This window comes from Arachis hypogaea, chromosome 8 (genome assembly GCF_003086295.3).
Source record: "Arachis hypogaea cultivar Tifrunner chromosome 8, arahy.Tifrunner.gnm2.J5K5, whole genome shotgun sequence".
Lineage (NCBI taxonomy): Eukaryota > Viridiplantae > Streptophyta > Magnoliopsida > Fabales > Fabaceae > Arachis > Arachis hypogaea.
In genome coordinates, this window is record NC_092043.1 from 51,304,848 (window position 1) to 51,331,279 (window position 26,432).

The following is a 26,432-nucleotide window of genomic DNA, read 5'->3' on the forward strand; positions in this document are numbered from 1 at the left end:
GTAATCACCGGTGCTGATGGAGCGAGCCTAATTCCGGAAATGAGATTTTCCCTCCTCGCCTTGTCCATGAGGATAGTAAAACTCTTGGCAGCCAAAATAAATAAATAAGGTGATAAGGGATCTCCCTGCCTGAGCCCCCTTTGTGGATAAATCTTGGTTGACATCTTACCATTTATTTTGATTCTATAACTAGCACTCTTCACACAGCTCATCATCAATCTGACCCACTCTTTGCTAAAACCAAATTTTTCCAATACTCTTTGTAGAAAATTCCATTCCAACCTATCATATGCCTTGTTCATATCCAACTTGATGGCCATGTTATTGCTTTCATGATTTCCTTTTCTGTTTAATTTATGAAAAGCTTCCTGTACTATTACTATATTATCCTGTATGAGTCTTCCTTTTACAAAGGCGCTCTGAACTGGAGAAATGATAGCATCTAATATCTTCCTTAACCTCCCTACCAAGACTCTCGTAACAATCTTATACAAGAAGTTGCAACAGCTTATAGGTCTTAGTTGATTCAGGCTTTCCGGTTGACTTGTTTTGGGTATCAAAACTACTGTTGTCTCTCCCAAGTCCCCCGGTAAGTTGTCTTCATAAAAAATTTGTTTGATTACCCCACACACTTCTTTTCTCAAAATATCCCAGTGTTGTTGAAAAAATAAACCATTTAATCCATCTGGGCCTGGAGCTTTTAAACCCCCCATGCTGAACACCGCTTCTTTAATTTCCTCCTCTGTGACGCTTGCCATTAACTCCTTATTCATTTCTCTTGTAACTCTCCTTGGAATTTCTGTTACACACTCTTCCAGATTCCTACCTCCTTCCGAAGTAAAAAGCTTAGTGAAATGTCTTTCAACCAGCCGCATAATATTTGCTTCCCCTTGTATCCACTGTCCAGTTTCATCTTTCAATTTGTCGATTCTATTCCTTATTCTTCTCTGGATAGTTGTTGCATGAAAGAATGATGTATTTTTATCACCCCACTTTAACCATTTCAGCCTTGATCTTTGCCCCCAATATTTCTCTTCTTGTTTCCAAAGCTCTGCTATTTGGTTTTTCAAGTCTCGTTCCCTTCTCTGCTCCTCTTCCGTCTTACCTGTCTCTTGAATGAGATGTAGCTCTCTTTTCTTCTTTTCTATTTCTTTATTTGCTCTCTTGAACTTTCTGCTGCTCCATTCTACCAGCTTTCTTTTGCATCTGATCCTCTTTTTTGCGAATTGATTCCAGCAGTTCCCATTTCCTTCATCCATCTGCCAGCTCCTCTTGATCACCTCTCTACATTCCTCATGTTCTGCCAAGTAGGCCTCAAACCTGAACTCTTTTTTTATCCGAACTCGCCGCTGTGTATCTAAGATTAAGGCACAATGATCTGAGCTCACAGTCGGAGCAGCTCTTAAAGTTACATCTTGGTATATTTGCAGCCACTTCCAATTCACTAACACTCTATCTAACCTTTCCCTAGTAATAACGTTATTTCTAGGATTACTGTACCATGTATATTTACTACCTTTAAGATCAACATCTATTAAACCATTGTCATCTACAAACATTCTGAACGTTTCTAAATAAATCCTTGGTTGTGGATGAATGCCTACCTTCTCTTCCTGACTTAAAATGTCATTGAAGTCCCCCAAATAAGCTTGTGGAACATCCTTACATATGTTGCTTACCGTTAGCTCCTGCCAAAGTTTCCTTCGCTTTTGGAAAATTGGATTCCCGTACACAAAAACTCCCTGCCAATTTAAATCGTTGTTAATAATAATGTTTGCTTTAATGTAATTATCACACCACTCGTAAATATGGATGTTAGTATTAGATTTTCATAATAAACATAGACCACCGGACAAGCCCCGGGGTTCCACGCAAAACATATAGTCAAAATTCAGCTTTCTTTTTACCCTATTCATCTTTTCCTTACTAGCTCTAGTTTCCATTAAGAACACTATTAGCGGCTTTGCTATTTTACACAGATCATATAACTCAGAAATTGTCGGGGCAACCGCTATTCCCCGACAATTCCAGCTAATGATACTCATGGCTGAGGTTGGGGCATGTTAAGGCCCGCCTCCTCAGCCATTTGTATTCCCCTACTCTGACTAGATACATGCACGGCTAACTCATACTCCCCTGTTTCCAGAGCTGTTAAGCTAGTCTTCACTTTCTTGTGCTCCATGTCCTCCAGTTCCTCCTTCCCGTCCTTGTATGTAAGCATTGGAATGTTCCAATTCTCTCGTTTCCTTTTCAAGCTCAACTTCAATTCCAATTTCTTGGCTAGCTGTGCCAGTCTGCTTGTACCTTAGTTGTGTTGTCCTCATCTTCATCACTTGCTAGTTCCACATAGTAGATGTTTTCTCCCAAGTTGGCATGCTGACCCACTAGTTCAATTTCCTTATTCTGTGCCTTCTTGAATGGTTTGTTTAGATCATCATCTTCTTTTCCTCTTTTCACCACTTCCTGTTGAGTCTTGCTCTCTATTTTACCTTCACCTTGTATGTAAGCATTGGAATGTTCCAATTCTCTCGTTTCCTTTTCAAGCTCAACTTCAATTCCAATTTCTTGGCTAGCTGTGCCAGTCTGCTTGTACCTTAGTTGTGTTGTCCTCATCTTCATCACTTGCTAGTTCCACATAGTAGATGTTTTCTCCCAAGTTGGCATGCTGACCCACTAGTTCAATTTCCTTATTCTGTGCCTTCTTGAATGGTTTGTTTAGATCATCATCTTCTTTTCCTCTTTTCACCACTTCCTGTTGAGTCTTGCTCTCTATTTTACCTTCACCCACCTGCTTATCTTTCTCCCTTGCTAACATGAGTCTTTTTAATTCCTGGCCTATAGTCTCTTTTTCTCTTCTATCCTCCTGGCCCAACTTCCAGTCTTCAGTTTTATAGCTGTTAACCTCCATTTCTTCTCTTGGATATTTACTCAGCCCACATCCTTCAATGTCCCTTATTTGCGCAGGACTTTCATCCAAGTTGGGTCCAGTAATTTTTCTCTGTCCATTTTCATTTAACTTCTGAGCCTCTTTCCCCTTATCCCCCTTATGGGCCTTTGTGTTGTTGGCCCATTCCATATTCCTTTCTCTTATCTCCTTGATAAAATTTTTGAATTTAAAGGCTACTTCTAGGTCAAACTGCATATTCCTGTCTCCCTGAAAATCAGGGATTTTCGCTGCTTTATCTACCTGCTCTTCTGCATCTAGCATCTCTTCCTCTCTCCTTGTTAGGTTTTCCCGTACGCTTTCTTCCCTGATTTTCTGCTGCAGTACCTGTTCAGCCCTTACCCTGCTCTCCTCAGAGCTCTGTTCATCACTACTCTCTCGTCCCTTGCCCAGTTTCTCACGCGCTTGCTCCTCCCCTTCCTCTTTCCCTCCATGTTGTCTTGAACTTTCTCCTCTCATGGTTGGAGCTGGTCGGTTCTGATTTACTCCCAAACCTGGTGAGTACCTTGTCTTGGATGGATCCCAGCATGCCATGGCCGTTGGATTTTTGCACGTCTTCTTCTCATGTCCCAATATACCGCAATTGAAACAGTAGCTGTCTGGCAGTCTTTCGTACTTAAAAAAGACCCAAAGTGGTGGCATTTCATCCCTGTCCAGCCAGAATTCTGTTGGCAGAGCTTTGGTGATGTTAATGCTAACCCTTATCCGCAGATATGATCTCTTGAGTACACCATCTACTTTTGGATCTTCAGCCTCAGCCAGTACTCCCAGCATTTCTCCTATAACTGTGCCCGTCTCCTTTTCCATGAGATCATGTGGGATGCCATGCACTTGAATCCAGAATTCCATGACGTCATGATCCACTTCAAATACAGATTCTCCTTCTTTCCATAATCTGAGGTTGACCATGTTTTTCTTAACATTCCAAGGGCCGTTCTAGATAATCTGCAGCCCTCTCTTCCTATCTTTAAAGCTGAATAACATCTTTTTTGCACCGATATCAGTCACTGCCACTTCTTGTGGGTTTCCCCACATTCCCAGTAAAGCATGCTTGTATGTTCTGAAATTTATCTCCTTCTCGCTTATTACCTTCCCCACTACATTTAAGCAGTCTCTCTTATATCCCAGTTCTCCAGCTTTGTGCGTTTCTGTCTAAAGTTGTTATGTATTTCTGGTGTTGCAGTGTTATAGGAAGCTTGGCTTAATGTTGTATGTGTGTGGATATGGTTATGGGTTTTAGAGAAGATGGCTCCCCAATGGAGAAGAACCTGCTAATTCTCAGAAGACTCTCCTATTGAGAGAGGAAGGCTCCCTGATGGAGAAATTAAAGCAAAATCTCAGTCGGTAAACTATAAATTCTAACATATGAGTTAGGTTTATGGGCTCAGTCACTTTTACTTTCTTCCTTTCTCTCTATTTTCAGGCAATGAGAAGAAAGATTTTATTTTAGTATTCCATAGAAAGAAAGGTTCAGTTTTGAGCCCATGTTTTCTTTATGAGGGAGCAAACCTACTAGTAAGTTTTTTTATCAGTACCAAATATTTGGAAAGAAAACAAAACAATTAAAATTTTTATAGTGATCCCCACAACAGCATCTGAACTTAAAAAAGAAGAGAGAAGATATATACACACAAAAAACATATATTTATAAAAACAAATTAAGAGCTGCATATCCAACTTGTAATTATTTTAATATAACTGCAAAACGAATTTATTTATAAAAATATTAATAAAGTATATTTCTAATTAAGAGCTGCATATCCAACTTAATATATATATATATATATATATATATTTTCTGTTATTTTCCTCCAAAGGATTCATTCTGCAACAATTTCTAATGGCAGCTCCACACCTTGCAATTGAATTAGATATTTCAGAGCATTTTTCATTGTCTGGCGCTTTATCTTTTCTGATGTTACTTCATCTTTCAATACCTTCCTTTTCAATTTCTCGGCCACCACTTCTGTCTGTAGTTCAAGCAGCACCGGCGGATGCAAATTCAGATCCAAGAGATGAATAGAAGTCGGTCCGAAACCAACGTTAGGTTCTTTTCCAAGAGTTTGGGCAAGCGAATCATTTTGAAATTCATCACCACGTTGCTCAATTACCACAATTTTTTCCTACCGACATAAATAAGCAAACATAAGCTATTACGGGATATAGCATAATCGAATAAACTTTCAACACAATTTATAACAAATTTAAAACCAACGGGAAACAACATATAAAATATATACGTTACTTACAACAATAGTCCAAGCTTCTTGCATCTGTGACAATATATTTTAATGCCATTACCATATTCTACTCAAATGAAAAAATGGAGATAAAGAGATAGTTCAAAAAGTGAATTCAAATTTAATTTAAAGCAAGTGTGTTTCAGACTTCAAAAGTAGAAAAGCAATTGAATAATGATTTCATTAATTAAACCATATCCAAGACTTGGCCATATGAACATAACTCATATCAAAGAATTTGGAACCATCATTTAAGATCCTACTTTACAAAAATATATTGTTCAACTATGTCTTTTTATCAATAAATCACAGTTGAAATCATAAATAATCATATGTTACTAAAATAAGAAGTTTTCTTAGTCTAACATGAAGAAAAAAACCAATTAAGATTGCAAGGGAACAAAAAAGAGAGATATGCCTTTTTTTTAAAGAAATATAAATACCAATTTAGGTAAAAACACACCATTTAGACAACATAATAGAACACATACATAAGAAAGTTGAAAAAAAAAGGGCACAATTTTTTTCCCTTTATTTTCTTACATTGTTGTCTGATTTAGGAATAAAAGAATGTACCTTGGTAAGAAGAGGATTTAAGGAGCCTCTCAAGGAGATAACATCTAATAAAAAAAATTGAAATTGCAATAACCTCACTAAAATTCTATTATAATTTTTTATGCTTAACTAAATACTTAATTTATCTAATAAATAAATAATTATTTAATTGGCAAAAGAGAACCAAGGTCTTAAGTTATAGGATTTTTTAAAAAATAAGTATTTTAAGTTTTTAACATACGAATGAAAAAATTCAAAGATAATATTTCTCATGGAGAAGACTGTACTTAATTAAATACTAATGAAGAAAATCCTACCAAGTTAATGCATTGTTAGTCATTAAAGCCTCTGGTCCATAAACATGAAACCAAAACATTACCACTATCACACACGTGTACACACACAACAAAAGACACAAAGAAGCTTTAGACTTCATTGGCAATCCATTCAATCAGTTTTGGCTTTTATTTTTAATTTTGAAATACAAAATTATAGGGAACAATTTGTTATTAAACCACACAGTAAAAAATTGCACCAAGCAATTTTTTCTTCCCCTAACCAGGACAAAAATCACATAGATATTTTTTCTTCCCCACATATATGTGAATTTTCCAATCTGCTGTTATATCATTGCATATCACCAACCTTACAGCTATACAAAAACTAATTTACGTAATTTAATTGGATTTTTTAAAATTTTAACTTTTAATTTAATCAAAAATACTTATATCAATAAAAAGTTAATTAAAAGACAAACTTGACTTACATTAATATTAATATATTTGGGAAAACAAATTTAGACATTGAGTTTTTGAAAAACTTCATTAACATATACATTATTTCTTTTTTCTATTGTTTGAGAACTTTGAATGGATTGCTATAAATTAATCCATCTATAAACTTGCACTGATATTACACTGTGTAAAATCAAACAGATGTTTAAAGAAGTACAAAAAAGTGAACAGGAAAAAAAAAAGAAACAAATTAGTCCAAATGTTAGATATATATAATTAAAAGGCTAATTAATAGCTTGCCTTATAGTCTTTAAGATTTCTTTATAAAATCACATATAAAATCATATTCTCTCTCTATATATAAATTTATTTCTTCAAAAATGCTAAATCAAAAGCCAAAAAGATAGTCTAAAATAAATGAAAAAACGCTCAATATTCACAAAATTTGATTGTACGTCCAACAATGGCATACTAATGTTCAACTTAGTGGTGCATGTATTTTTGCAATCAGAGTGGTATATGTATTTTAATTTTAAGATATTTCAAATTTGCATTAAAATAATAATATTATAAACAAAAGTGAACAACTTCCAATGGTGATAATGATAAACAGGGAAAAAAATGAACATAGAGGTAGGGGTGTTTGCGATGCTTTTGGTTCGGTTTTTGAGAGAAAAGTCATCCGATCCAATCGTTTAATTAAACTGCGATTCGGTTTGGTTCGGTTTGTTCAGTTTTTCAATCAATTCAAAAAAAATACTGTCATACTATTTCACAAATTCATAAGATTGAAATCGACAAACACAAATACACAATAGCTAACAAAGTCTTGATCCCATGAAATTTATCGATAAAAGGAATTCAGATAAATTGTACTATTTTTGGGCCACACTCATGTAAACAACGTAGTTGTACAGGGCTGACTTAAATATCTACTCAAGAAACATCACAAAAAAACTAGTTTAATTGTATTCTCTTGTATAAAGAGGACAGAGCTTACACTTCATGCAAAGTGCTTATGTTCCCTAGGGATGAAGGAATCTCTCCGTCGAATCAATTGTCTTCCAAGTGCCTTTAAATACAATAATAATATCCAGATAGTGAGCTTCATGGCATGAATACATCAAAGTTCTCTGATTTCAAACATTTAGATAATGGAATTGCATACAAAATGAGTTACTTACAATGTTTCTAACAGTGTTAGTGAACCTAGGTCAGGAATGTGCCCTGAGTCAATGAACTGAGATTTAGAATTAAGCACTTACAGATTAGTCAGAGCTGTCATATTGGTAACAAAAGGAGACAAAGATCCTGAAAGCTCCATACTTGTCAAATTTCTGAAAACAACAGGAAATCATAAGTAATATCGCATTTACGGAGTACAGTAACATTGGAACTGGAAGGACAAAGTATTGTGCCATGACAGCTCAACTCTGTGCTTACAAAGTCACCACTCGAATGTGGGGACCCGTAGAAAAAAAAAAAGCAGTTACATAATAAGAACAATAACAATAATAATATAGCACTAGTAGAAAAACATTTTAGTCTAGTTATACATTCTAATAATAAAGAGAACAATTCATACCATAACAAGAGGTACTCAATTAGACTCAAATAAATTAAAAACAAGAGCAACAATCAGCAAAAATAAAAACCAGCAAAAACACAACAACAAATGAATTAAAAACCAGCAACAATCAGCAACAATACCAGCAACCAGCAACAATACCAACAATAAAGTAATTCAACAGAAGTAATTCAACCAGCAATCAGCAACAATACATTGATTTCAAATCTGCACCAAATTTAATTCTTCAAATCTGCTTCAAATATGATTTCAATATCTTCCTATCAAGATCCAGAACCAGTTTATCTGATTTCAAATCTAAATCACTTCAAAAGTTTATTTTTATTTTATATTATTCTTCCAAAAAAAACTAATAATAACCAGGAGCAGTTTATATTATTTTTCCAACAATACCAAGCTACCAACAATACAAATAGCAGTAATTCAAAACAGAAATTAGTCAAGTTACATACCTGACTCGGTGGCTCCGGTTCCATATCTGACTTGAATCGGTGGCTGGGTGGGAGGTGCTAAGTTGTGGGTTGCCAGAAACGCTGCTGGGTGGTGGCGTGGTGCTGTGCTGGGTGAGTGGGTGGTGCTGTGCTACTGCTGCGTTCGAGGGTGGTGCTGGGCTGCTCAGTACTGGCTGGGCCTGGGGCTTCGTTGTGCTCTGTCCGCGAGGAGGTCCTGGGAGCAGTGGGAGCAAGGTTCGGAGGCGCTAGGGGGGAGAGTTCGGAGGCGCTGCAAGGTGGTGGGAGGAACGGTTTCGCCGGCGCTAGGTGGGTTCGCCGCAGGCCTCGAGAGTTCAGAGAGCGAGAGTGTGAGAAGAGAGTGGCTACTGGCTAGGTTCCGTTTGGGGGTGGGGTGTGGGGATTAGGTTAGGTCACGTTCGTCTGGGCCTTTATGGGGGGAGAGGGTGTTGGTTTTTTAGGGTTTTTTCTGATCGGTTCGGTTTGGTTGGAATTTTTATTATCATAACAAAAAATCGAACCAAACCGTAATAAAAATAACAAAACTATATTTTTTGGTTTTTTTGGTTTTTAATTTGTTCGGTTTTCAATTTTTTCGGTTCAATTAGTCGGTTTTATTCGATGCGGATCGATTTTGAACACCCCTATATAGAGGAATGGCTTACCTGAAATTGAATATGGCACCAACAGTTGTTATTTCACTGCTTCTCAATATAAGTTCTCTTTAAACTGGTACAAAGATTTCAACTTCAGAATTTCAGAAAATTGACATTCAAATTAAAGAGTTTTAATTCCTTAGCAGAGAGAAAATATAAAGTGGGAAAGAAGAGAACCTTCTGTTTGGCTTGCGGTTGCTGTTGTTATTATTGTTGTCTTCATGATTGTTATTAGTCTTCCATCTCATAGGAACATATTTGAACATCTAAAAGACTAATTGTAATCTCTAAGCACACTGGTTTGTGTTTTTTCATTTTTCCTAGTTAGTGACCCCATCGAAGAATTATATGGTTCCCTATTCTAAAAAATGAGACTATCACCCTCATAAATTGACTTGCAGTTTTGTAATTACAACTTACACCAAATACCATAATATCCTCCTGTTTGTCGTGAGTTTGATTGCAAAGAAATTAATTAATCTCGTACGTGAGAGATACAAACTTTAGCATTACCATCTAAGACTCATTTCAAAATTACAAAATCAAATAAACCTAACAAACAAAAAACATTGAAATTGAAGAAAAGGTTATAAACAATCAAACATAATTTCCAGCAGCAGAAGAAAATTGAAGAAAAATTTGGAATTGACATATGCACCTAATACATAGAAAAGGTTATACACAATCAAACAATTTCATCATCTTGATTTCAACTATTAATAAAAAAATACGCAATCAAACAAAATATATCCATATTATGGCTTTCCAAGTTCTCTGAGTTTATTAATTGTTACAACCACATAATCATGTGCAAATTATTTTTTCCCACTTACTCGCTTGCTTTTTTCTTGCAAACAAAAGTATTTTCTCACAGCTGATCAGTGGAGTCAAAGAAAGCTTTCATCTGCGCCCCCATGCTCCTGTAGCTCTTCAGAAACCCGAACAGCACCCTGTTCAAGGCCGCCAGCTCCTCTGCCGTTATCACAAGTATTCCATCGTCTTTGGACGACGCCCACATTTGCTGCAGAATCTCTGCTGAGAAATCTCCGGCACCCTGTAGAGGACCCCTTCCACTCCCTCAATGCCGTCCACGCCCTTGTTCAGCCTCCTTGCTAGGCCTTCCACGTGCTCATACATTGAGTAAAATACGATGAAGATTCTCAACCTCCCTGCGCCGGTAGCAGCGGGGCCACCCTATACGACGACTCTTGGGCGTTTTTGGTAGTGTCGTATGTGGAGGTGTTGTCACAGGGATCGATGCGGTCCGAAACATTCCGGTAGCAGCAGAAGAGGGAGAATCACTGGTGACATGTAGTGATCGAGTTGAGATTTAAATCTGAGAAAAGCGAAATTGAATATGAGAGAGAGAGATGAAAATTTTGGAATTGGTAGGGTAAGATTTGAAATTTGAACTTACCAGAATATTCTGCAAGTTACCGCTCAATCAGATATCCAATCCCTTCTTTTAGAATCAAATTTGAGTGGAAAAATTAATTGGAATTACTGCAGCAACATCTTCCTTCAATTTGCTGCGTAAAACAATTCTTCAACCCTTTCAGCTTCACAGTTCTCCACCCGTGTTTGAATTTCACAATGAAGTAAATCAGTTGATAATCCAGGGTTAAGCCGACTCAACCAATCAGAGCAAAGTATCATTAGTTAATCCCATCGTTTTGGGATTGCTGATATTCTAACATGTGCTACAAACAAAGATAAAAGTAGATCTCAGAATTTAGCAAAAAAAAAATTGCGGCTTTTTTTGCTCTTCTCATGGACCGGTGGTAGGCAAAGTGTGTGTTATAAGATGTTTTGTAATTAACAATGGATAAGTAGGATAACATTGTAATTTTTATAATAAAAAAAAGACGAGTGTTGGATTCAGAGTTGTGTTAACTACGAGAATAATGCAATATGTAAAATTCTTAATGTAATTATAACAACAACTAATAGGAAGAACTAACATTAATGTAAAGTGAAAATTTCGGTGCAGTCGACTTCATATCAAGTTGATGGTTGAAATTTGTTAGATAAAAAGTTAATCAAATCAGTCAAATTATCTAACCACTCTCGGCCATCAACTTCATGTGAAATCGACTGCAACTGAATTTCCACCTTAATATAAACATATAATTTTTTAAAACCATTAATTGCATAATGGCATAATGGCATTTGAAACACATGTATGAAACCATATTCCATCTGAGATTTGACTAATTAAAATTAATGGAAAAAAAAGAATAATTAAAATATGTAGTCAAATCACTTGAAGTCAAAATATGTAGTTAAATCACTTGCACAATCATAGCACAAAGAACCAAAGTGTTTCAAATAATCTCCATTTACTTGATAAATCTGTAAATATCCTAAGCGATATGCAAAAGAGAAATATGTAGAAAAAGCAAAGCAAGCCACCAAAACTATCACATGAAAAATACAAAAAAAGTTTTGTACCCACAAATGAGATTTAAACATGAAATATATGATTACAAATATATTTATGTCAAAATACAATTATCACCATCTCTATATTTTCTTTTTTTTTTCCCACTAATTTTAATTAAAGGCAGATATATTTATGATTGTCTACATATTTTAGGGAAGACTACTGGTGTCTTTTTCTAATCATAAATTACTAAATTTTTGACAATAAAATAAAATTAGACCCAAAAATTAATTAAATTAAAAAAGAATACAAATAATTTCAAAAAATCTATGGTTAAGATTTTATTTCAAATTTGATGACCAAAGCCTAATAAACCGACACAAAGCTATATATAGTTTAAACTTTAAAGGGGCTATGCCCCCCAAAAATTATAATTTTTCTTAAAAAAAATAGAAATTTTACAATTATGACTCCAATATATTAATTAATTCTTTTTAAATTATATTATTTAAGTATGGTCCCTTCCAAAAAATAATCTAACCCTATCTCTACATGTAAAGATAAGAAATTTTATTTGACTTATAATGTAAATTTGAGTACAAGTTAATATATTTATAACATGACTCATTTTGTTTAGAATGTATATGTAAATATGAAAATTGAAACTAAATAAGAGTTACAGATATGTCTTTATTTTTATTGTAAAAGGAGTGATTTTTACTTTTTTATTGAATAATATTTTTTAATGTAGAATTACTCGAGAATTAATATGATGCTGAATATAAAAGTGAAATTAAAATTAAAAAAAAAACTAGCAAAGTGGGAGAAAGAAAAAGTACTTCCCAATTAATATTAACATGACGTGAAATATTCAGACAAGTATTTTATTATTTGATATTTACTTGAGTAGTTTGCTTACATGAAAATACAAGGAATAAAAGACGACGAAAACTAAGTACAAATATATTTGATGCATGTGAAAATGTAATAGTACAAGAGTAAGCAAGAAATTAAAGGAGTACACTGGTGAAAATTATGAATATGCATGCAGCATTCGATGATGAGTTATATTTCATATGTCATTCCAATTTTGAGAAGTCTCTTAGGTGGGATACCCATCAATTTGTTTCTTTGGCGGAAGTTCTTTCTTAAGAAAGTATAAGCATAATTGACAACTATCTTATTGAGAAAGGATGAATTTGGTTGAGCCACCACTTCTACTTCACCAAGCATATACATCACACCCCTTTGCATTGCCATGTCGATGAAGTTGACCTCAGCTTGATAACTACCCTCACACTCTTTTAGGTGAATGAAAGCCTTGAGATTTTGTATTAACTGCGATTCAAACACGAGAGCATCGTCAAGTTTATCTTTGTAACCGCATCTAACCACGCAATGGAACATTCGGTACTCTCTGGGCTCTAAATAGCAAAATAGAAACCTCTCCTCCAAGGAAACTCTGCTGATAGGGATGACCTTGATGGAAACAAAGACAAGGACTGAATGAATGGATGACATACAGGCTATGAGATGGGGGAATATTGGAGGAATCCCCTGCACAAAATCAGAGTAGAGGAGCCCCACCCCGGGAACTCTTTTTATGCCTCTATCCATGGCCAATTCCCCTATGTACTTACTGCAAACCTTATTTCTAAACTCAAACATATACCTCTCTTTGTGCACGTAATGCCAGATTCCCATGATCATTGTCAAGAACAAAGAAGACATAATTGGAACATAACCTCCCTCCATAAACTTTGTTATTTGAGATGAGAAATAAATAACCTCTATGAAACCAAATACCAATAAAAAGATAGTAGCTTGCCATATACTCTTCTTCCATATAATTACCATTATCAATGAAACCAGCCACGTTGTGATCAGCATATCCCCAATAACTGCAATCCCGTATGCTTGACTTATCTTTTCTGTAGTTTTGAAGGCAGCACACATAATAATGCTTCCAATCATGAACATATAGTTGATCTCAGGAATATACACCTGACCCTCGTGTTTAGCGGAAGTATGCACAACCTTAACTCGTGGGAAACAACCTAAACTCAGGGCCTGCGATATGATGGAAAATGCTCCTGAAATCATTGCTTGGCTTGCTATGATAGCAGCACCAACAGCCACCACAAATGTTGGCCAGTACATAGAATCTGCATGTATTGATACATTGGACTTTACTTTAATCATAATTAATCATAATAACTACAGTAACTAAATTTTCTAGCTCAACTTACTTGGTAGACTTTCATAGAAAGCATTGCCCACTTTTTCAGGGAACTTTCGAAGAAATGCAGCTTGCCCAATATATGCAGACAATATTGCAGGACATGTAATCAAAGTGAAGCTGATCTGCGTCAATAATAACGATAATTTAGCAAGCTTACTTCTTATATAACTCTTAAAAATTAGAATGTGATTGGATAACATAATAAACGTTGCTATATGACCAAGTAAATATATTAGCAAAGTCCGCCAAATCAGAAAGGAAAAAAAAAGCAAGTTTAATATAAGATAGAGAAAATATATGCACAAATACAAGTTTACATTTATTTACTCACTTGAATTGCTCGTACATTAAAATGACCCAAGTCTGCAAACATGGCTTCAGATCCTATGATTATATGAGTACTAATTAGAATTAAAGAACAATACAACTTAATTAAGGAAATTAATAAACTAGGAGTGAAACTGATTTTCCGATTAATAATAAAAATAAAATGCTCTAGGCATATACGCTATATGCCTACCTGTTATGCATAAAAAGACTCCACCAAGTGATAGTCATCCTTGCTTACCGTTGCGTTTAAAGTAATCAACTATATATTTTGGATTGAAAGCACGCAACACTCCAGTATCATATTTGAACAAATTATAGAGACCAATTCCCCATATGAGTAAAAACCACACTAAAATAATTGGTGCAAATAAGAATCCCATTTTATCTGTACCGAATCTTTGCGAAAAAAACAGAACAATTAAGATTCCTATAGTGATCCCCACCACAGCATCTGGATAAAAAAAAAATAAAGATTATATATATACACACATAAAAAATTAATAATAAATGTTATATTCATTAATTTTTTTTTGAACATTTTTTTGTATTTTTATCTTTTGTATTAAAAATAACTAATAAAAAAATAAAAGATACAAAAATCTTATATCATAAAAAATATAAAAAAAGATGTACACAAAAAATAAACAAATATTTTTTTTTATTATGTACCATTTAACCAAACCTAGTCTAAGATTAAAAGAAAATGAAGTCATTGGTTTAAGTACCTTGACCGAGTGATTTACTGATCCCACTTACGGCAGAAAGGACTGCATGTAAAATGAACATCATGTTTATATATAGATATATATAGAGAGAGAGTATATGGATCTATATATATACACACCTGACATTGAGGGAGTAAGAAAGCCGTCTCCAATGACCATGGAAGTTCCCAGAATGGTTGCAAGCAAAAGAAGAATACGAGCAAACTGACTGTTCTCAAGCATCTGCTTCAGTGTTTGGGTTCTTTTGAGCTGACTGGACGGTAATTCCAGCTTGTAGTTTGAAAGTTTTCTGTCCTCTGGCTGTTGATTTGGAATCAAACTCACCTCTATGTGTCTGCATATCAGCGAATACAATGCAAATGCTCCACCTACACAACACAAGTTTCATATATATGATGATGTGCAGCATCATCAAGATAAAACTGACAAGTGTATTTAGTGTATTTACCCGTCAAACGCACGAGAATAAGATGATGAGGTAAAATAAAAATATTTTAACATTTCATAGATAATGATTTGAGTATTACTTGCCAGTTGCCACGCTCAAAATGATTATTGCAATACCAAGGAGTTTCATATAACAAATTAAGTAAATTAATTAAAGAATTTAATAAAATCAAGAAGAGATATTTGTCGTCCATTATTAAAGTAACAAAAATAATAAGGTTAAGAGTTAATAATAAATGTATAACATGGGACATCAAAAGATAGGAATGGATTGAATTAATATTTATATGAGATATTGAGAAGCTACCGTTGCCGTTGTCGTTCGCCCATAGTACAATGAAGGCATACTTAAGTAAAGGAATGAGCAAAATGGTATAGATGATAAGGGATAAGACGCCAAGAATATCATCGTTGTTTTTTATTCCACTGGTAAAGACGCTCGAATACACATAAAGTGGAGATGTGCTGATATCACCATAAACAAGTCCTATGCTTTGAATTGCCAAACTCAGCGTTGTCCACCAACTAACCTATAACATTACATTGTTTACTTATTTATCGTTAAAAAAAAGAACTACACTACACTATATAACAGTAGTATACCTTAGAGACATGGGTTTCACTCATGGTAACACGTCCAGCTTCCAAGTTGAGAGACTCCATGTAATTGAAGGCTAAGCTTTAAAGAAAGAAAATGGTTCATCAGCATTCATATATTACTCTACACCATAATTCTAATTGTTATATACTAGTGTTATAAAATCATTGCTTAAATGAAAGTACATCCTGTAAATTATAAATTGTTTAAGATTTTAAAGTTATAAATTGCTGAATACAAGAAAATTTGGAGAATTCATAAATTCATAAATTATGTAGCAAGATAGGGAAAAAACACCTTTTTTTTAATAATAATAATCAAATCTCATAAAAAAAAGGGACAATTTATCAACAAAAACGGTTCTCCCTGTTAATAGATACAAAATATAATAAGAGAAAATATAGTAAAAAAATGGAAATAGACAACAACATAGAAAAGTAGCACACAAATCTATTCATCATCACTCAACTCGGGAAAAGAAGATTCATATGTGCAATTAGTAACTTCATTTACAAGTTTAAATTGTGCATGCATCAATAAGTTCCAACAGTACCCCTAACACAATTAGAACTACCGATAAGATTATAGTTTTTTATTGCCAATAGCAGCTCATAGCGGTGAACAAAAAATTCGCCATAAAATTATGGTGTGTGGCATTGCAGAAAAAATTGCAAATATAATTAATTATAAAATTAAATTTAATCTATATAAGCATTTTTTTTAGTCATAAGATGTCCAACTAACGCAGCAAATACAGTAACAAACTTAGAAAAATAAACAAAACATAAGACATACAACTTAAAAACTAAAACTTAAAATAAAGACCAAAACTATTCTTTAAACTAACAAATGACGAAATAAACCATCTAAATTCTAACAAGAGACATTAGAGTCAGGGACTTGTCTTGAACTAGCATGGCAAACTGAAGGAAAAAAAATTGGAAGAGATGTTCATATAACACTGATAAAAATAGGAGCAATCGAAAAAAATATGAAACTGTGGATGACAGAAAAAAAATAAGATGGAGAGTGGTTTGCAAAATGCAGAATGTATGATCCAGAGAGAGAAGGAACCGTGGTTTGAAGAGGGCGGCAATGCGGCGGCAAGCAGTGGTGGAAATAACTGCGCAACCAGAGCAAGGAGGGAGAAGTCGAAGAGTTTAATTTTTTCATTCTCTTATATAGAGTTAGTGTACTCATGGGCTTCTCATTGTTCTGGTCAGAAAGGAGTTGGGTGATGGGTGAGGAGGATAAGGAGTAGGGTCGGCAGATCATCCTAACCCTATTCGACTATATGTGTGCAAGACAAGAATAAAGCTTATTGCACGGGTTAAGGGATTATTTTGGCAAAGAATTGGGGGAATGAATTGAGAATCCAAAGGATGAATTAGGTGAATATAACCGCTCAAGTTGAAGAGATTAAATGAGACCATCCTTGCCATAGTTCCGGCGATGATGGAAGAAGCAGCGCCGTCGGAGAAGCAGGACACGTCGCTGCTGTTGCTTGGGCGCCGATGGAAATGTGGCTATGCTGAACGCCACTAAGATGCGAGGCTAGACACACGGAACCAATACTTTTATGAGAAAGACGCTGCCGCCGGGGCAACCATCTTCTTTAGCTCTAGAGTTTTCTTCTTTACTCTGGGCTGTGTCTCATATACCAAAAATTTAAGAATTTTTATGAGTATTCATCCAAAAAAATTGTGTGTTATATAGTTCTATACTTTTATCCAAAAAAATATTTTAATATTTATTAAAAATATAAAGCCCAAACTTTTTTTTAATAATTTTATAAAAATCAAGTAATTTGTTGGGCCTATTTTTTCTCCCTTGTGATAACCAAGTATTTTTATGAGCTATAGTCCCACACTCTTATAAAACAAAACTAACAAAAATACTGGTTTGTACACTCGAGTGAGACACCAAATTTTTAACACATCATAATGTAATGTAATTCTTATTTTAAGATTTTATATTTGTAAAACTTTGATAATATAATTTTGAATGGACTTAGTTTTGTATAAATTTTGAATGCAATGAGCCAATGACAATAATCTAACTATTTATCAATATGAAATTTTAAACTTGCAAATATATAATAACTATCATTCTCTTCAATTTAGCTTCAAATTATTAACAAAGTTCAGGTATTACCTAAAAAATTATTAACTCAAGAATTAATTTAAACCAAATACACTCATTGCATTCATTTGGTGTTCCTACGCCTGCTAACTTAATCTAATTTTAATATATTTCGTTTCCACTTTTCATTAATATAGCTTAACCCATCCATTAGTGCAAAAAAAAACTAAAATTAGTAAATCGAAGATTAAGTTTAGGGACAGAAATACTATATTGTGATATTACAATATTAAAATAGCATACTATTATCAGTGTTTGAAAAAAATCCTAGAAAATGGCAGCATGATAATAGGTTATACATCTCTTATTATTGCATCTCTTATTCCTTTGTGAGTTTTTCTAACTTTTTCTCTTCGGTTAGTTAGTGTCACAGAAAAAAATCAACCATCAAATAAGATATCTAAAAAATAAAGTTGTATTTGATTATACTTATAATGTTATGTACCTTAATAAATATAGCACATTGAAGTGCCCTGGAATAACAGGGATGGTATGAGCTTTCATGGTGTGAATGCACTTTCCTATCTCAGTCTATCAATTAAAGCAAATGTGTTTCAGACTTCAAAAGTAGAAAAGCAATTGAATAATGATTTCATTAATTAAAGCATATCAAAGACTTGGTCGTATGAACATAACTCATATCAAAGAATTTGGAACCATCATTTAAGATACTACTTTATAAAGATACTAGTGTAAAACCCGGGTTATGTACGAGACAAATATTGTTTTATTATAAAAATTTATTGATACTTATTTATTGATATTAATAATTATTATTTTTAACTTTAAAAGTTTTCATATATAAAAGTTAATTATTAAAAGTATAAAACTGTTTCAATCTCTATTTAATAAAAGCTAAAATAATGTTGTTATTTTTTAGTTTGTATTAGTAAATTCTACTTAAATATAAAAATTATTATATTTGTGTGTTTAAATAAATATTGTTACGCGATTCCTATTGTACTATTTAAAAAAATTAAAATTTTAATCAAAATAGTTTATATTCTAATCACACAAATAACAAATAAAATAAATTGTGTATCATTTTAAAGAAGTTCCTATTTTCTGAAGAAAAAAATAATTATATTAATTAAAATACAAATACTTAAAAAAATTATTATTTGTACACTAAATATTTTTTGTACCTATATAAAAATATATTTATTATTAATTAATCACATATATAAATTATTTTTAATTAACAAAACAGAAAAAATTTGTGTATAATTGTTAAAAAATACTGGTATCAAAATAGTATTTATTATAAAGATGTATATACATCAGGAATAACAAAAATTAACCACTTAAATTGTTTCTTTTAGATATTCATTACTAATAAATTCATAAATATATCTTACTTTTTATTGTAATATATCCACCATTACCTAAATTTTGAATAAAATAAAAAATATATTTAATTTATTATTTACCATAATAGCAGTAAAGATGATAAATTTTATTTGTTTGTTTAATTATTCAATAGAAGATTTTTACATAATATCTAAAAATAGAAAGATAAAAATACTTCTTACAAAAATAGTAATAATACATACCACCATCATCTCCTACACAAATATGAAAATTACAAAAAAATTTAAATATGAGATCATTTTTCTATTTTATAAAAAAGATTATTATTATTATTATTAATAACAAAAAACACTAATTATAAGAAAAATACTGAAGTAGTGAAAAACAAATAATTTTGATACGATCTAATTTTTTATATGGTTTTCGAGTCTCTGCGTATTTGATAGTTAATATTTTTTATTACTATTATTTGGTAAGTATTTTGTGAGTTAAATAAGATATAATTATTTATTTATTTTACCAACCTAAAATACCAATAAAATCTTAAAATTTTATCCTTTAATTAATACCGCATGAAAAACACTTACCATTTGACAGGTATTTTTTAAAATGACAATTTCAACTCCCAAGTCATAAAAAGCTATCCATGGAAAGAAGTACACTAATATCCCAAACATATTACACAAAAATAAAACCAATTTTTAAGGACAAATAAATTATAACACCGTATAACGGTATAAAAATAGATGTCTTATAATACATTTTCTAATTCATGTATTTCAAACATTTCATAATACTGGAATCTCAAATTATCACAGTCAAGATCGAGTTAAGTAGTGCAAGAGTTGCACTACTGAAGCAATCAAAGACAATATATGCCTATTGGTTGCAAAAGAAAAAATTAGTCTTTAAAAGAAGAACACACATGAAAAGTAAAGAAAATACCTTGACATAACCCAAAATCATCACATCAAACTCAGAAATGCAATGTCAGATAAAGAAAAAAAAAACACAAAACAAATAGTGTCTCAAGCTGATAAAGTGATACCTTAACTACAATGGACTTATGTTGGAGGATAATGACAGTATTGGAAGAGCACTCATAATCTGCAAAAATCATTTGGAAGGACTTGATTGAGCATCCTCACATAATCAATTTCCTACTCTGAAGTTGAAAAAAGGAAAAAAAATTATTTTTTACAAAATGAGTGAAAAGAAATCTGTACAATTATCAAATTGTTATAGTTATAGATTTCTCTCTGCTTGCATTCCGAACCTTAATGGCGTTTTATGTAACTTTTTCTTAAAAGAAAGAAAAATAAAAATAAATTTCTGCTTTTAAAAAAGAAAAATTACCCAGATTGCCGATGAAAGGATCTCCGAGCCCTCCATTCTTTTGACCGGTGTTTCAACTTGTTGCCAACTTCTACTTCTTCACTGATGACAGTAACACCACTCACCATGCCACTATTCTTTCTGCTTGCAGCTGTATCAACAGTCACCGTCGGCTGATAGAAAATAATTTATTCTATATTAAAAATATAAAAAAATAAAAAATCACAAAAATAGTATATACCTCACAGGGTGATATAAAACCATTTTGACCTTTGTCAAAAACATTAAAATCCAAAAAAGGAATACATTTTGAGCTCCTCTTTTGCATCATTTTTGAATTGCAATTGGCATTTTTTAAAAAAGGGAATACATTAGAATCAAAAGAAAGCTAAAATTCAGGATGCTCTTTGATATTTTGTTTTAAACATACCAAAGTTACAATGCAAAGATTCTCAAGAATGGACTCTCAATAAGCAAACTAAACGGGTTTGAAGCAAATTTCTGTTTTATTTTATTAGGGAATTATTTGAACAACTGATGCATCAAATTGAATCCATTCAAAGAAACCAAATTTCAGCTAGTGAAAACAACAATTTCATCATTGCAAAATAAAATTTTTTTTATAAAATTGCAAAGGTTAGTAATCAAACACGTAGCCCCATATGTTTTCTCCTTAGAACTGCTTTTGTGCCACCTTTCTCCTCTTCTTCTTGAGCTTGTGAAATCCAGTCACATAGTCCCTTCACAACCAAACTAAAATTCCAACTTTTATTAATATTAATATCATTATACACTTAAACTCTAAATCACAATCACATAAGTTGCAAATTTTTTCAGCACAAACAAAAATTCTAGGAAATCAAAACCAAAAACAAAAACAAAACGGGGCACCGCCTATTTTTCTTGGCATAACGAAGAAATAAAAAGGATTCATCATCAAAACTACCAAACTTGGAACTCACCAGAAATAAAATTACTAAACTAACATCTTCTTTTAAAGGAATCATGGACAATTCCAATCAGAAAATATTGCTTTCGACGTGTTGTTTCTTAATTCAAACTCATAAAAAACACAAAGAATTAGTCTTTATCTCAAGATATTGTTCTTACCAAAGCAGTTCACACACAAATCATCTATATTTACTGAAAATTAACGTAACATCAACCAAACGATCAGCGAGTGGTCAAGTCACTGCCTAAACAAGTGCAATAATTTAGCTCAACTAACCAAAATTGCTAATTAACACAATGCTACTTACCTAACACATACATGAGACCAAGAAGTAAGTCAATGATGGCTTGAACTCAAAAAATTAAATTGCCGCTGAAACTAACAGATTGGCAAAAGATAATCCTACCGATATATCTGCTATCCAGACTCCAACAGAGTTTCAGTAATATGAGTATCCCAAAAGTTTTCCATTAATACAGAACAGGCTCCCATGAATACACCTCCAATGTTATTAAGTGAAACTGGAAGGGTATGCGCAATCCGCAGGAGAACAAATTTTGACCAAATGAAGAACAAATTTAAAAGATGAAAAACTGATCAGCTACACATTAATTTTAAATTAGTTGTACAGTCCAAAAACCTTGAAAAAATATTCTTACAGATTTTTTTTGGCATTACTTGATGATCTTCATTGCTCCAAACTTATCTGGTATAGAATGTCCAAAACCAAAGTATTCTTTCTTCTTTATATGTTATAGAATAAGGGCTGCTGATTACAGGCATCAAACCCAAATAAATAGAATAATCAAGAGTACTAAAGAGGATAACAAAAAGTATAACAAAATTTAATCAAAACCCAAAAATGAAATGATAGAATAATACCTCTGTTTGGGTACAGTACTATGGGGAGGTTTTTATATGATTCATATTCGATTGCATCGGACTGGACAGAGTAAGCTGAGTTTGCATCATCCCACCCTCTTCTCCTTCTTCTGCCAGGCTTCCTTTCGTCACCATCGTGATTTCTTCTTCTTCATAACCATGACAAAATACTCACTTCCATTAGTATCATTATCAGACACTTATAATCTATATCACAACCACAAAAGTTGCAATTTTTTACAGCACAAACCGAGAAAACAAAATGGGAGTCTCCTATTTTTTTCGGCAGAAGGAAAAATAAGAAGGAAAACATGAAGGATTTTAAGTACTAACTGAAACCCCTAGTCGGACTTGGATGAACAAATAGTGGCGGTGCCTCTCGTCGACAACAGGGTCTAAATCTCCAACGTACGTCAAACGTGTAATGAAGTGGTTCCTCACAGCTGGGCTTGCTGATGAGAGAAAAATACAAAGGAAACACATCAGCTTGTCTGTAACTCAAAGGCCTTAGCCTATTGTAATCTTCTTGTCTTATAATCCACAGAATTAATCCATATAATATAAGCATTGTTAACAGCATTAATGATGTAACATCAGAAACAATACAAGATGAACAGCTTTAACAAAAACATCTTACCTAAAAGTATGCTCAAAATAGAGCCTTTTTGTTTTCTTTTTTTTTTCTTTAATTTTTTCTTATAGAAGCAAAAGAGAGGGACAAAGCTCTTACCAGTACTCGAAAGTATGCTCAAAGTAACTCAGCTCGCACTGCTTCAGAGGAGTAAGCCTCCCTTGAACCAAAGACATGCACAACACCACTACACATGTTCACATTTCAGCTTAAAATGCTCTTACAGAATTATTTTTTGCTTACTTGATGATTTTCATTGCCCCAAAATTATCACTTATAGAATTTCCAAAAACAAATTCTTTTTATTCAAACCAATTCCAGCTAATAAATTGAGAACTCAAAACATCTTTCCAGAAAATTCATATTGGCATATGTGAAGTGTTAGTGATGAGATGATTGACATACCAAATGAAGAATTTTTAACAATGTGATGCTGGGTGCAAATCCATAACACTGTTAATTTAATCTTGGATCCAATTAGTTAAATAGAAATATCACTACAGAAGAGGATAGAAAATAGTATAACAAAATTTAATCAAAATCCAAAAATAAAATGATAGAATAATATCTGTCTGCTAGGGTACTTTGGGAAGCTTTGATATGATTCATTTTCAACTGTATCGGACTGGATAAAGTAAGCTGAATTTACGGCAGGCATTGATGGAAACTTATATTTTTGGTTCTTTGGCTTTTGATTGCAGTTTATAGTAAAGGAAAGCAATTAACTATTTTTTCTGTTGAAGTTAATGTATTAAAAGGAATTATATATTTAATGTAAAAGTATATATCTATAGATATTTGAATTGCATCCACAACCTAATCAGCAATATAAAGTTACATTGAATAAGTGGCTAATAAACAATCACAATGATAATACGGTTTAATAATCAAATTTCACTATTTTTGTTGAGTACTCAGACGTACTCTCTCCCTAGGTTTTCCTCTAATGATGTGTATGAATATCCTTTACACTTTTCAACTTTCAGTTTATTAAAACCCGACTCACAGGCCAGCTTGATGGAAAGCTAAAGCTTGTATCACCAAATAAAAGAGAAGGAAATCAAACAAAATAGTCGAGTGAGAAAATCTCTTAATAGTTTCTTGTCCTTCTCATACAGTATAAACTTCATTAATATTTTACTCAACATACATGTTGCATTTCAATAAAAAAAATATTTAATGGCAGAAAATATCAGGAGAAAAAAACACAGCTCGATTCCTACTACTACTCTCCTATTTTCAATATACAAATCCTAAAATTATAATGGAACCATCTCATCAAAGCATCACATGTTTAAGTTACAAATAAAAAATCAACTGCCCTATGTTCATCAGAATTTAATTTAATTAAACCAAAACTTTTTTTAATTCTTACCAATGCTTTTAAATGATGAGGTAACTATTTTTAAAGATATATACTTCGTAGAATAATCTTTAAGCTTCAATTACATTGCATCATAATAAAAACAAACCAACCCATAAATAAATAGTCAAAAGTGAACTGAAAGAACAAAGAGAACTCAAAAACCACCTCACCTGACCAAAAAGAATATTATGCACAACGAAGTCAATCACAATTCTCAGCTTCTTTCCTCACCACATCAAGCACTGAATCCATCAACTCAGCGCGTTCCATGTAGTGTCCTTTCGCCCAGCTAATAAAAAATTATGTTCTCAACAATTTAAAGACTCATATATAAAAAAGCCATACAAATTTGTTAAGTAATAAGTGAGTTAAAGACTTTACACAATTGAAAACTCTTCGGAGTTCCTGGGCCTGGATATACAGAAACATTTGTAAATTCCAAGTTAAATACTTACATGATATAATGATGACGGCACCACCGTTTTATACTGTTCATTCAGAGAAATTACACCTTCAACACCAAGCTTCTTCAAGTCAGGAACATCTTTAGGGGATGGCACTGCACCCAGCAACAAAAACGGTAATCAACAACAAACACACTTCAGTTAAACCACTAATCATGGAGACAAACAAAAATTACAGAAAATAAAAAAAATGGAGACTTGCCTATTTTTGTCGGCATAAGAAGGAAAAAATAGGAAGGAAACATGAAGGATTTTAAGTACCTCATTCTTGGTTGAACTGAAACCACTTGCCGGACCTGGATGAACAAATCATAAAGAACTGGTTCATCACATTCGAGGTACCTACCTCCGGTTACGAAGGAGCGGTTGCGATGCTGTTCTGCCGTGGACACGGTTCTGCAGTCGACACCCATTCGTCGCCACCTTCTTCTCCTTCTCTGTTATATTTTCTTCTTCTGCTTCGTTGTGTCTCTCTCACCATTAACCCTCTTTACCTGCAATGTCGTCGGAGGAAGTCTTTTCCCAACCACCGCCATTCTCTACCTTCTCTTCCAGCTACTCCTTCTGTCACCGCGAGCTTCTTCTATCTTGTCCGTGAGAGAGAGAGCGAGAAAGAAATAAGAGAAAGAGAGAGATGCAGAAATTCAAAATTTGTTCACTCAATTTTTTATTTCAAATACTGTGATTTTTTGTTCAAATTCTGATCTTTTGAAAAAGATCCCGCTCAAAACCTTTTCTTTGTTTGAGTGGAAAATGGAAAAAAAGAAAAGGAAGGAAAGAAAATGGGAAGGAAAATGATTATTTTTCATTGTTTGGTTGAAGAGGAAAATTGAGGGGAAAGAAAATGGATAGAAAAAAAAGTGGTGGGGTCCATCAATTTGTTTTCTCTCCAACATTGGAAAAAAAATGGAGAGAAAACTAATGTTTCTCTCTACTTCCAATACTACCTCTTCACTTTTTTCAATATATATTATAATATGGGGGTAAAATTGTCTTTTTATAACATTTCTTTCCTTCTTATTTTCCTTCCAACTAAACAATCTAAAGAAAATAAAAATTCACTCAATTTTTTTCCTTTCTTTTCTTTCCTTTCTATTTCTTTCTTCTCTATTTCTTTCTTTTCAATCAAACATAGCTTAGAGTAGTCTTGTTTTTTCCAATTTTTTGTGCTACTTATCATACAAATAAATTAGACATATCGACAAAATAGACTATATACTTGTCAAACATTCAACCAACTCCTGTTCTCCTATTATATATAGAGAGATACTAGTGCACGACCCGTGCACGGCACAAAAATAATGAAAAACGTTAAATATATCGTATATGTTAATTAAAACTGAAAGGCATAAAATTAGTATTCAATTAATTTAAATAATAAAAAATTATTAATTTATATAAATATATATATATAATATAATAATTAATATTTAAAATACATAAAATATTTTTTATAAT

At 32.9% G+C, this 26,432-nt stretch overlaps 1 protein-coding gene and 2 long non-coding RNA genes across 18 annotated transcripts; all 3 read right to left on the bottom strand.

The window, feature by feature from the left end:
• Positions 1 to 7,219: 7,219 nt before the first annotated feature.
• LOC112708235 (uncharacterized) lies at positions 7,220 to 9,542 on the bottom strand. 2 transcript variants are annotated; one of them, XR_011865064.1, is made up of 4 exons: positions 9,344 to 9,542; positions 8,514 to 9,175; positions 7,739 to 7,810; positions 7,220 to 7,545 (listed from the first exon to the last, which is right to left on the bottom strand). It is a non-coding gene; the product is annotated as an uncharacterized lncRNA (long non-coding RNA). The 2 variants fall into 2 exon arrangements; XR_011865065.1 differs by having other exon boundaries at positions 7,289 to 7,545; positions 7,658 to 7,810; positions 8,514 to 9,239; positions 9,344 to 9,477.
• A 251-nt stretch (positions 9,543 to 9,793) lies between these two features.
• LOC140174919 (uncharacterized) lies at positions 9,794 to 10,976 on the bottom strand. Its single transcript, XR_011865066.1, has 2 exons — positions 10,584 to 10,976; positions 9,794 to 10,502 (listed from the first exon to the last, which is right to left on the bottom strand). It is a non-coding gene; the product is annotated as an uncharacterized lncRNA (long non-coding RNA).
• A 1,431-nt stretch (positions 10,977 to 12,407) lies between these two features.
• On the bottom strand, positions 12,408 to 26,204 carry LOC112708236 (potassium transporter 5). 15 transcript variants are annotated; one of them, XM_072201810.1, is made up of 18 exons: positions 25,236 to 26,204; positions 24,966 to 25,069; positions 24,681 to 24,799; positions 23,244 to 23,304; positions 22,847 to 22,965; positions 22,514 to 22,662; positions 22,291 to 22,397; positions 22,038 to 22,152; positions 21,330 to 21,432; positions 20,701 to 20,852; positions 20,393 to 20,509; positions 15,897 to 15,972; positions 15,601 to 15,823; positions 14,966 to 15,214; positions 14,847 to 14,888; positions 14,123 to 14,175; positions 13,799 to 13,913; positions 12,408 to 13,714 (listed from the first exon to the last, which is right to left on the bottom strand). In XM_072201810.1, the coding sequence occupies exons 12-18, from the start codon at positions 15,954 to 15,956 to the stop codon at positions 12,615 to 12,617; spliced, it is 1,842 nt and encodes a 613-aa protein (XP_072057911.1). In that variant the 5' UTR covers positions 15,957 to 15,972; positions 20,393 to 20,509; positions 20,701 to 20,852; positions 21,330 to 21,432; positions 22,038 to 22,152; positions 22,291 to 22,397; positions 22,514 to 22,662; positions 22,847 to 22,965; positions 23,244 to 23,304; positions 24,681 to 24,799; positions 24,966 to 25,069; positions 25,236 to 26,204; the 3' UTR covers positions 12,408 to 12,614. The 15 variants fall into 15 exon arrangements, with proteins under 15 accessions (XP_072057911.1, XP_072057913.1, XP_072057910.1 ...); XM_072201812.1 differs by lacking the exon at positions 21,330 to 21,432 and adding an exon at positions 18,479 to 18,564 and having other exon boundaries at positions 15,897 to 15,967; positions 22,291 to 22,400; positions 23,244 to 23,331; XM_072201809.1 differs by lacking the exon at positions 22,038 to 22,152 and having other exon boundaries at positions 22,291 to 22,400; positions 23,244 to 23,331.
• Positions 26,205 to 26,432: the final 228 nt, after the last annotated feature.

Bases quoted from the DNA above. Each gene is read 5' to 3' on its own strand.
- LOC112708236 (XM_029288690.2), bottom strand. From the start codon at position 20,464: ATGATTTTTGCAGATTATGAGTGCTCTTCCAATACTGTCATTATCCTC. The intron at 15,973-18,478 runs GTACATAACATT...CTTTCTTTAAAG, and splicing joins AATGTGCTATATTTATTAAG to CTTAGCCTTCAATTACATGG. The intron at 14,176-14,846 runs GTACTTAAACCA...ATATAATCATAG, and splicing joins CAGTAAATCACTCGGTCAAG to GATCTGAAGCCATGTTTGCA.